The sequence below is a fragment of the Eupeodes corollae genome, chromosome 3 (assembly GCF_945859685.1).
Source record: "Eupeodes corollae chromosome 3, idEupCoro1.1, whole genome shotgun sequence".
Lineage (NCBI taxonomy): Eukaryota > Metazoa > Arthropoda > Insecta > Diptera > Syrphidae > Eupeodes > Eupeodes corollae.
In genome coordinates this window covers 79,404,176-79,416,703 of record NC_079149.1, presented here as the reverse complement: position 1 = coordinate 79,416,703, position 12,528 = coordinate 79,404,176, and the positions used below count along the sequence as shown (strand labels likewise).

The 12,528-nt window shown below is 35.8% G+C and overlaps 1 protein-coding gene across 1 annotated transcript; it reads left to right on the top strand.

Moving 5' to 3' along the window:
• Positions 1 to 824: 824 nt before the first annotated feature.
• On the top strand, positions 825 to 2,507 carry LOC129949702 (inactive peptidyl-prolyl cis-trans isomerase shutdown-like). Its single transcript, XM_056061313.1, has 2 exons — positions 825 to 1,024; positions 1,101 to 2,507. Exons 1-2 carry the CDS (start codon positions 954 to 956, stop codon positions 2,389 to 2,391), a joined length of 1,362 nt encoding a protein of 453 aa, XP_055917288.1. The 5' UTR covers positions 825 to 953; the 3' UTR covers positions 2,392 to 2,507.
• The last annotated feature ends 10,021 nt before the right edge of the window (positions 2,508 to 12,528 follow it).

Sequence of the window (12,528 nt, the reverse complement as noted above, 5' to 3'; positions counted from 1 at the left end):
CAGCAATTTCATAATCGATCTCAGAAGGTTCCTCAGGAGGCATTCCACCACCGGTCTCCCTCTGATATCGATTAACTTGTCTTAAATTGGTCCGCGCCTCTTGCTTGTAGCGGCACCATCGGTCCCTTACCTGTTTTGCGTCAATTCAAAGCCACTTGCCTGAAACGTTGCAGCAATATTTTACCAAGCTTTTGGCTTTTAATGATTTGCCGTCTTTTAACTTAGAATTTCTAGCTGCTTCCACCAGTAGCTCTTTCATTCCCTTCGTTCAGTTTGACGATATGCTCTGTTTTAAGTTTTGTTTTCAGCCATTTCTTAAATGTAATAGTATTAACAGCTAGGTATATTAGAGGGGGAGCCCCTTACAAACTGCAACCCCCTGCTTGGGGTTACTATAGGATTTGGGCTGGGTGCGAGTTTGGGTATATGCAAAGTACTTCTTGCATTTGAGCGCTAAAATCAAAGAAATCCCCAACAAAATAATAATAATAAATAAATAATAGAAAGTTGACCCGACTCTATTTCTGCTTGAATACTCCTATTAACCAGTTTTATCTTACTAGACCACTAATGCTCATGTACTTTTCATTATAAATAAGATTTCAAGTATTTAAGGCGTTGTTATGTCGGAATAACTTTACGCCGTTGATAATACGATCTTATATGTAAGACAATTAATCTGATTTTAGGAATACAATTATGAGAATACTTTAAAAAATCCCAATAATTACTACGCGCAACCATTGTGTTAAGCCAATGAAGTTGCTGGAATGTTCGCTGTCCTTGGATTTCTGTTTGTGGTATTGTAATCCTAAATACAGTTGTTGCTGCTAATTCCAAGTATTTTTTCCATTTTCCAAATAGTGGTTCAAATTGAAAACAAATACAAATAGAATATCGAAAGCACACCGGCATCTGTAGTCGATAATTTGGTATTTTATTTTGAATAAGCAATGAAAATTGATATGAATCCCGAAGTAGAAGAACCTTCTTTAAACATTCTCAGTACTCCATTATCTATAAGGTAAAATATTTTAAATGGCTTAGTAAAATGGTGAATATTTGTACAAACTTTTTTGTATATATTTTGCTAATAATAGTGATCTTATTGTCAATGGCACTAAATTTGAAATAAACGCAAACTTTGACGATGAAGAATTTATTTCGGATTTATTCGATGAAATCAACCCCGGATCAGATAACGAAGATGATTCGGACATCGATAATGCCAAACTCGTCTCCCCATGGCAGCATTCTTTTGAAGAACTGCGTCTCCAAATGACCAAGTTAAATGACTATATGTACAAAAAAGTCACGAAGGAGGGCAACAGTGAAAAAGGAACAGTGCCTCCCATGGCCCGAGTTTGCATTCGCTACAACGCTTATTGGGAGGGAGAGGGCGCCCCTTTTGACTCGTCATTTCTGCGAGGCTCTTCACATTCCTTTTACACAGGACGAGGTGAAGTCTTGGAAGGCCTCGAAGAAGCCGTCAAATCAATGTATAAAGGCGAAGAGGCTCAATTTGTCATATCTTATCACTTGCTCTTCCGCGAAATGGGATGCCCACCACGTGTCAAACCCAAAGCCGATGGGCTCTTTATAATCGAATGTGTTGATTTCAACGCTGTAGGTGATATAAATGCCACAGATTCACTTACCGATGAGGATCGCAATAAATTTCCAGCCGTCATTGCCAAAGCAAAAGATGTCCATCTTAAAGGAATTGATTTTTTCGGTCAAGGCATGTACAAGAACGCGTGTAAGGCTTTTATGAAAGCTGTTCATGCATTGAACTTCTGTCAACTTAAAAATGAAGAAGAGCAAGAACAACAAACTGCTTTCTTGATAAAGTTACACACAAACTTGGCTGTTTGCTACAATAAGCTTAACCAATCTAACAAAACCATTCTCATGTGTCGAGAGATAAGACGCCTAACGAACAACAAAATGAGTTGTAAAGCTCTTTTTCAGGAGGGAAGGGCTCTGCTTATGTTAGGTGAGTTTGCGAGAGCTCGAGCATTATTAGTCAAAGCTCAAAACCTGGAACCTAGTAATGCAGATGTTAATAAGGAACTAAAAACTTTAGAATTACGTTACAGTAAGTACATAGATAATGAAAAAGAATTATGGACACGAGCTATGTCTGTAATGAAGCAGAGTAAAGATAAACAAAAAAAGCCTTCACAAAATGATACGGATACAGCATTCCGTGAGGAAATGGCAAGTATCATAGAATCACTAAAGAAAAATGAAAATTTTAAATCCTTTGAACTGCCATCTGGTTTAACACCAAAAGAAATAAGCGTAGTTAATGAATTGGCCATAGAAAAGAACATGAAATTGCAGTCATCTCCTTTAGAAAATTCCACTTATACATTGGTGAAAAAATAAAATCAAAGCCTGGCTCTTCCAAAACTTTAAGTACATGTATGATAACTTGTTAATGCAGTTTGGTTTGTAAAACTTAAAGTCTCATTTCTCAAATATACATATTTCTATAAAATGAATTCAATTCAAATTTTGCTTCATGACTTTTCTTTTGTAAAAACCAGATCATTTTCAGACAAATCAAAATATTGAAATCAGAAAACAAAACAACAACTAACACAACATGGAAAAAGAGAAGTTCATAGAGTAAAAGTTTGGTCATGAGAAAGTAAAATAGTAAATTACCTACACATGCCAATTGGACTTCCAAAATTATAAATATCATTTAATCTTAAAGATGTAGTCAGAACTCATTGCTTGATTGATTTGGAAGGTAAAAGTAAGTATCGAAATCGGATACGAAAATGATTTGCTAAATTTTAGTAGTTTCTTTCTAGAGAGCGAGGTCGCTTTCAATAGTAACTATGTATTTATCTACTAATATCAAAGGGGAATATTTTTTGTAAATTTCAATACGTTTTTGTGAAGGGATGTCAAATGGCAAAGTCCAATTGATAACTTTATTGAATTTTTATTTTTTCATTAACTCAAAACACACATTTTTAATTGAGTAGGGTAGGTTTCGAACAGTAAGACAGTGTGATTTTAAATTACTATATATTATATATATTAAATAATACGACTCTTAAAATTATACACATGTACCAGTAATGAAAATGAAGGTAAGCTTAACAGTGGGGTTTTAGTTAGTGGCAATACTGTTTTCGGAGTTGGGCTTTTAAAAGCAGTCACTTGGTTTGCCATTTCATAATTATTAGACTTAACCTGATCGTTTCCAAATTCTGCAAATGTATCACGCAACACATGAATTTAATGAAGGAAACTTTTGGTGAACACTTTTCTCGCGTAGCGTCGTGAGCTTGTGGTATCACCTCCAAGATCGTTTGTTGTTTTTCTACGTGAATAAATTTGAGACGACAGACTAACGGCCCCGATTTATTCGAGGTAGCCGCGGCGGCCAATTCTAAAAGTCATTTTCGAACATAACGGCAAACCCTTGTCTTTATAATAAACTCTCTTAAAGACCACACCCTTTATATTGTTAGGCCAATTCTGCCTTAATTCTGTAAAATAAATTTTAATAATAGAAGCCATCAGAATAAAAAAGTCAAATGATTACATAGTGACACAATTATTTTCAAACTAGCAGCCAGAGAAAAAAAAAACTAGTTTAGTTTTTTTTCTCTCTGCTAAAACTGCTGCTACAGTTTGAACGTTTGGGAGAGACAAACCTTTCGATTTTTAAAGCCTTCTAGATCAACTTCACATGGGGAATAGTACGATAAAAAAAACTGGTTAATTGTACGTATTTCAGAATAAACCACCGGAAATACAAAGGTTCTGTATTAATTCTACAACCTTAATTGTCGTTGAGATCTGAAAATACTAAATTAAATTATTGAATAATTATGGCTTTGTCAAATTTGGATGCCTTAAATCTAAGAATATGTATTCCGATTAAGTTTGCATTCAGCGAAAAATCGTTTCTGAAAGGCAGGAAGTTGAATTTCATCGAAAGATGCTCTAAAACAAGACTTTGCTTTACATATTATGTTTAATTATCAATCAAATTATATAATACAGAAAATGTTCAGAAATGAATATCGTTTAGAAATTATTATTTGTCATTTTATATACATAAAACTTAAACTGGCGATTTATAGTATGTAGGTGGTTTTCAAACAAAGACGATGAACGACTCGAGCTAAGAAGCAATGTGACCAAAAGGCTTATTAAAAGAACGTAAAGGACAAAAGTATTTCATATGTGGATAGTGCAAGTGCTGTTAAAATAGAAAAAAAGCATATAAAAGTTCGAAGTTTGTATGTTCGGCAATGTTTTTTTGGAGGCATTTTAACACTGGGGCGCGTCGTAGGAACTGATCGATTAATAGATTTGTTGACAAAACCTCTCGATCAAGTTGCTTTTCAGATGCTTCGAAAGGAAATACGCATTGATCAAGTTTAACAATTTCATTTTAATTTTTTTTTTGTTTATCGAGAAAGTGTTAAAGTTTAGGATAAATTATCTAACAAAACTTCGTATTTTGTTTATTATGTACATACATACATTTGTATGTACCTATATGTATTAATTTTCTTATGAATCAATTTATATAGAAAATTTATTATCAAGTGGAAAAGTTTGGTGTAGAAAAACGACGGATTTCTAGATAACCCCTAGTAGATACATAATCAGAGATTGTAGACATGTGGTTCAACCACTAACTGAATCCGTTAAGCCTTGTTACCATGCTTGCAAAGCATGCAAAGCTTCTACTTATGAATGCAGTTTGGGCACACAATTAAAAACCACCCTGTATAAAGTTTTCTTCTCTTCTTCGTTTCCGGCTGCTAGTAGCAGCACTTTAACTCCTCCTGGAGCATAGGGCGGCAACCAGATCCTTCCATCTCTCTCTATTCCTAGCACGATACCTCATCTGGGACCACGTCTCCAAGTTTTGGGACCGAGCTTCCTTCATGGCAGATGATCTCCATGTTACTCTTGTTCTTTCAGGCCACCTTCTACCTTATGGATTCCATTGACAGCACTGCTTTGCTGCCGGCTCCCTCAATGTATGGCCAATACAGCGCCACTTTCTCTGCGCGATGTCAACATCCACTTTTGTTTGCCCAGTCCTGAGCCACAGTTCATCGTTAAATATGGTTTGTGGCCACCAGATGTACAGGATGTAACGTAGACAGCGGTTAACAAAAATTTGCAACCTTCTCGAGAGCACTTCCACGTTTCGCAGGCATGCAGAAGCACGAATTTTTCGTTGGACTCCAACAACTTTAACTTGGTACGGCTATTTTCCTTCAGTTCCACACTTTAGAAAGCATTCCGAATGCTCTACGGGCTTCATTTATTCTATTGGTGACATCCAGGTCCGATCTAGCATCGAGTGTCAAATACACATAATAGCTTTCCAGATAGATGAACTGGGTGACCTCTTCTACCGCCACCTGTCTTACAATAACCTGTTGTTGTTGGTTGTATAAAGTATTGACTCAAAATAATGTATTCATATGGTTATCAATTTTTATTTCATCTTAGAATTTTATTTAAGTAAAAAACCAAACATTTTCCCCAACAGTTTTGTAGCGAAACAAACGTTCGACTCAAAGTGAACAATTTTGAGAGTAAGTATATTGGGTTTGCCATCATTCGCCCTGAGTCGCAAGTCTCAAGTTATGTTCTTTTGAAAAATAGCAATTTTCGCTTCTTCATTCGTTTCAATCATTCTGCTATAGTAATTTTTAGAAACTTCTTTTTATGTTAAGCCTTTTAAATGGGTTTGAGCAGACCTCGGACGAATACTTACTTTTAACAATTGAGAAAATCTTAAGTTTAGTTACTCTAAAGTTGAAAACATCAATTTTCAATTAAAAAGAAAACAAAATCACAAAATGAAAACATAATTCCACAACATAGACAAAGACTACTTTACTGGCTCTAAGGCATTAAATTTCTAAGTTCTTAACTGACTGGGCTACTAACTAACTGGAAAATATTAAGATGACCAACACTGCCTAGTAACAATATGCCTAAATATTTTTTAAATCTTCATATTTGAACAATTTTATACAAATGTACCTATTTTTATAAAAATAGGTACTCTGGTACTCTGAACGTCAAACTTGTCGAGTTGTAGAAGCTGAGTAAGATCAATGATTCTCGAGAATATTCTCCAGATGAGTCCTGAAACGAAAGGACGTACTTATCCCTCTACCTAGAATCATTACCCACTCCCACTTAAACAAGGCATACCAGCCTACGTTTATGTCACTAACTCCCATCAAAGTTCCCACGGTGTAATGGCGAAAAAGCTAGACAGTGCCTCTATCTCCTATGCTCCTTCTCACTCTAGGTAACATAGCTGAATTGCTGTTACCGAATCCCAATCTTCTCCGTACATATCAGAATGATGATTTAACATCAAGTGACTCCTCACCCTATCTCTTCCTCCCCAACCACCTCTAATCTTTATTGGGCTGGATCTAAAGTGTTAAACGACCCGTGCCGATGATCAGCCTGGCTGGGGTCCCAATCTCTAACGGAGTATCCGGATACCTGGTGACCTCCGGATTAACTAGACTTATCTGTACATGCGAATTTCTCTTTTCTTCGCAAATCATGGGACCAAAGATGAATAAAGTCAAAACAAAAAACAATGAAAAAAATGATGAGACCGGTATCTCTTCAGACACCAAAACGGCCTTGAGTGCACAACACCAGCACTCCACTCAATCCCGTCAAGAAACAAGCCAGTTTCAGTGACGTCGCGAAGGGCAAAGTCGTGGTTCCGGTCTTTGACACGAGCGATGATGATGGCACAATATCTACTGATCGTTGGTCAAGGTTAAGCTCCCGGGTGGCTTTTTAAACATTTTGAGGGAGCTTCCAGGACCACTTCCTTCAATAAGCGAAGAATCTTGGTATCAAGGCCATGTTTAACTCATGGTTTGTGGCGATCAGAGGTCTTGTGACTTATACAAGTTCGCTGTCAGCCGGTTATGTGAAGTTTGGCCAGGTGCGAAGCTCGAAGTTGTCGCTAAGGAAGACATTCCTATCAGACCTAAAGCCCGCATTTGGATTCCAATCCAACCTGCTGGTATCGAGGGCATTCTGGAGATGATCAGAGTTTGTAACCCGTCCCTTCCGACGCATAAGAAGAAGATAGCCAAGCTAGAGAAGTGATAGGTCTTTATAGGAGTGCCATTGTGGTACTCAATAAAGAATCCTTGGCTCCTGCAGCCTTAAACGAGCTGGCTCTATAAACTATTGGCTTCGAATCCATTTAAATTCGAATTTATAAAAAAAATGAGGTTAACGCGAATAGCGGGCCCCCTACAACAATCGAAGGTGAACTCGCGGTTGGTGGGCCTGAGACGTGCATCCATGCCCTCTCCAATCGCGACTCCACCCTCCAAAAAAGTCTTAGACAGTCCATCCTTAATGGGAACTGGGGACGACCTTTACATGGCATACCAATCGCTACTTGTAAACTGTTGCTCATGCAAGACGCTGTGAGGAGACCAGGCACCAGGTGGAATAACATCACCACGTGTCAAGTCACAAAAAGCATCTGGCCAACACTGGATTTAAAACTTTCAAGGTGCTTGTTCTCTCTAAGCAGATCGCATATAAGCTCGATAATAGGTGTCATAACCGGACACTGTCTAATAGGAAAGCACCCCACGAGACTTGGCGTATTCTCAAATTACTTTTGCAGAAGCTGTATGGCCGAGTAAGAGGAAGAAACAGTTCTTCATCTTCTCTGTACATGCCCTTCTCTGGCTCGAAGGAGAATTCTTCTTTAACGATCTAAATAACATAATTGCATAAATATCAGCATAATCAGCCTCTCACGTTTCGTAAGGGACTCAAACTGGTTCCATTGAGCTTAGGAGGTATGTGGTATCACAATGGGCCATTAAACTGGTCTAAGTGTGCCCGTTTCCATCTTGGACAGCCATCACTATAACCTAACCTAATCTAACCTATTTTTAGGGAGAAGTTTATTGCAGGTACTTATTACGTAACATTTTAAAATGAGCACGATGCAAAAATTAAAGTCCAAAAAATCAGCCGTACTACTTTATCGTTTACGATAACTATAATTCTTCTAACGTCTTTATTTGTTTAAAAAAATTTAAATATACTTATGTACATTTAATAGAAAAAGTACAAAAATTATATTTTTGTCAGAAAAAAGGAAACCAACCACAAACCATATAAAATTATTGATAGGCACCTGTCTTCTTAGCTTTTACATACTGTACCTAAGTTCGTTTTCCCATCCCCGTACAATTCATCAAGTGACATCGACATGCGGATGTGTCATGAATGTAATTAGAGCAATTACAATTATTATTTTAATCAAAAAAAAAACTATAACTCAAGTATTTACATATGTACATATGTATCTACATACATATATACTTCACCAGCTTTAGTAATAAGTGGCGTTTTGAGTCGATTTTGTGATCGATTTTCTACTCAGCACAATACCTTCCAAACACTCGTAAGTATACATTTAGGTACAGTATGAATTCTACATAATTTAGTGTGGTATATTTTATATACTTTTTCTCTTTAATGAATACCTTTATGCACATGCAATGATGCATATCCGTTCCTACCCACCAACTACTTCCCCACACATACTGATCACACATTGTTCCTTCTATGTCATGCTAAAACATATTTTACGAATGTATGAATAAAAAAGGTATGGCGATAGAAAGTTGTAGGTAATTAAATTAGCATCCAAAGTAAATAATTTACCTGTTAAAAGAAAAAAGTATAAAGCCACATAAACTTTCGAATAGTTTTATATTGGGAGAGTATAGGTTGGTTGCACCCTTTTAAAAAGGTAAGGTTCCTTTTGCTATTGGGAAAAAGAAATATTTGTTTGATTATACCTACCCGCGTATTAATTCAATTTTTTAAAAAGGTAGTTATTCAAAAAATGTATGATCTACAGGATACCGACTATTCCATCGAATTTTGAAGAAAAAAAACATACAATTTTGCAATTATCTCACTTTTTAACCTATTTACATGGTTCTTCCTAAAATGTACATTTTTACATGGCCAATAGTGGTAATTGTAGTACCCGTTTCGTTGATGGATCCACTGTGGGGGGGGGATGTTGTTCTAGTGGTCATAACCCCCTGAGAGTTAATTTTTGTAGGAATTTCCTTGAATTCAAATCTTAGCGTATTGCGTTAATGGATATGACCCTCCTTATATTTTTAATAATTTATTTATTATGTATGAAAATTGAATTTGTATTTTATTGGTTTAAACTTTGTTGCTAAAATTCTACTTTTAACTGAGGACCTTAGACCAAAAACAAAATGTGAATCCAGCCCTATTCCAATCGCTTAGCTCATATTCATCATTTTTTGATATATTAACGATCCAGGGGGGTTTATATGAGCCATCAAGTTTATACAATGGGTTGTAGAGTAAAGATTTAATTTAAATATTTGTTGGTAAAATAACGTTATTCACCAAAATCCGGTTTGCTAATCTGACGCTACGGATTTGTATAGAACAGTTAAAAACAAGCATTTTTTACTATGGGAGGGGGTCTATCTCCCCCCGTTTGGGCGGTAGGGGCAATTTAAAAAAATATGTATATTAAATGGAAAAAAATAATTAAAAAATAACGGTAATAGTTACAATTAAGTATTATCAAATCAAAAATCAAATGGGGTGGCGCAACAGTCCGTTGTGAACCAGGGCCTAGTGACTTACAACTCTCAACCATTCCTGTGTGCGAGTACTGTTGTCAGGAATGGAAGGGACCTACAATTTTGGGCCGAATCCGAACGGCTAGTATGAGAAAGCACTTTTTCATTACAAGAGTTACTCTTGAAGGATTTGTCAATTCCTCGCAAGAGGCAGTACCCGCGAAATTTTTTTTTTTTTTAAATTCAGGTGGCAGAGGCAGGGATTGAACCCAAGACCCCTTGCATGACCGTCCAACGCACTAACATCATGCCACGGGTACTAATTAAGTATTACTAATTAAGTATTATACCTTTTTTTAAAGCCAACATTTTTGTCTATTAGCTTGTTTTTAAATCAAGTCAAAACTATGCATAGTTTTTGAAAAAAATAGTTTTAAAGTCAAAATTTGTGCAAAAAAAAGGGTTAAAGTGTAATTTTTTAATACTTCAAGATTAATTACCACTGTTTTTATTTCAGAATTTATTGCTCTTATTTGTTTTTGATCAAAAATTAAAAACTAGATGATTTTATGTCTTTTATTTTTTGAGAAAATTGAAAATAACCACATATGCATAGTTTTCACTTGATTTAATAACAAGCTAATAGACAAAAATGTTGGCTTTAAAAAAAGGTATAATAATTAATTGTAAGTATTACCGTTATTTTTTAATTATTTTTTTCCATTAAATATACATATTTTTTTAAATTGCCCTTACCGCCTAAACGGGGGAAGATAGACCCCACCCTCCCATAGTAAAAAATGCTTGTATTAAGCCCCTCTACCAAAAACCGTAATTATTACTTGTCGCCAAAGTTATCGTACTCGTGCCAATTATTTTCATAATATCTTTTATGAGAGGAACAGTGGCACTTTCGTTAAACTAATGGCTGCTTGAAAAACAGGGTTGGGTGAGGCCCTAGTTCACACAGGACTGTAGCGCCACCTTAAGTAAGTAAGTACCTATTTGAGAAACAATTAAAGTTTCATATTTATTTATTTAATATAAAAGCTTTCAATCTGTCGAGAACTGAAGTGAAAAGAGATTTTGCAATGTGTAATTTGTGAGTGCCACAATAAAGTTTCTACCCAACTTATATGTTTACCTTAAAATTCGCTTTCATTTAGTTTTTAAAGAAATTATGTATTTTAATGAACCTTTCTCTAGAATTCAAGAACCTAACATTTTTCTCTCTGCAATTTTCAAGTTTTGTTGAAAGCTTTAAGATCAAAATATTTTCAAAATGTTCCGCAAAACAGTATGTTTTTTAGAATTTCAACACAGTTTTGTAACAGTTTTGCGTAAAATGGTCTCTCTAAATAATTGTATTTTTAAATTTGGCATATTTTGAATCCTGGTTGGAATCTTGAAATGCTTTCATATGTAGGGATTTGTCTAAATTAAATAGTTGAACCATATCTTGCTAAACAAGAGTGTTCTTCAATAGAATACTTTAGCACTAAAATATTTAAATGAAAGGTTAAGATACACATTATGTTATTTAAATTTTGTCAGCGATTTTTGTTTAATTCATTATTTCTTAAAACTATCTTAAAGCTAGACAAAAATTCATAAAACTAGCCTAGTTATCCATAACTTACAACTAACTTAATGGTCCCATGCGGACACTCTTAGTTAAACAATAATACGCAATTCTAATGCCTTTCGGCCTAAGATCTATTTAACTTCAATTCAATTGTATTTATTTTTGTGTTCATTAGAAAATAAACAAAAAAAAACTAATACCAATATCCTCTTTTATTTTTACTTAAAAACTACTTAAAATTAGGTCCTTAAATAACACTTTAAACTAACTTAAAATACCTATTCTACCTTTAAACTACTTAAAACTAGAACAACCACAGCAGCAAATCTAAGGTTTTTTGTTTTTCATATTTTGTTGTCTTTTTATTTTTTTGTGCCACTATGCCCATTCTACTTAAAACTAAACCCCTAAACTATAAAACAGGTATGTAAGCCGGCCAAGGCTTAAAACCCCATCCCGACTTCCCACTATCAGGTACCGATTGAAGCCCCGAAAATTAAATTGTTGTTGGAAGACATAGCTCTTGCAATGTGACCTAGAACGAGTTTTATCACGAAATTGTTAATTCTGTTGATTCGAGCCCAGTTATACTGGACCTCGTTGGAATAGTATAATGCACGTAAGAAGATTCGGCTGTTCGATAAAAGCCGGTACAGCGTCGTAAACACTGCCGCTCGAACACCCGAAACTTCTCCATCTGGGAAGGGGCAACGTTGAACCACACAGAACAACCATAAACGATCATCGGCCATATGAGGGCCAGCAAATTACCTTCACTCTGGGATCAAGCCGACTGCTAAATACTGATCTAACCAGATACCAGGTACTTCACTACACTTTTGCTCGCTAATGGCTGCCCGTGAAGATCAACGATAACCATCTTGCGTCAATTCTTGCACGTATCCCTCGTGGCCCTAACCAACGGAATCCAGAACAGAATTGTCTCCGACTTCTGGACATTTATTTTCAGTTTCTAGTCGTCGCAATATCGCTGAATCTTGTCGAATTCACGCTGCAAGAGAATTCTAATAACCTCAACCTTTCGGGCAGTTCTGCACGCAAAAAGATCGTCGGCGTACGCAATTGCCTTTGTAAGACTACCTATCAGATCGCTGGTGTAAATGCTGAAAAGAATCGGCGAATTCACCGCTCCCTGTTGAAGACCATTTTTAATTAAGAATGTTGTGGTAGAAGTTACATTGCCACTTTTGACAACAAACTTTATACCGTAAGGCATATCATAAAGTATGTACAACAATGGCTTGCTTATGCCAAGTCTGCTCAGTTTTA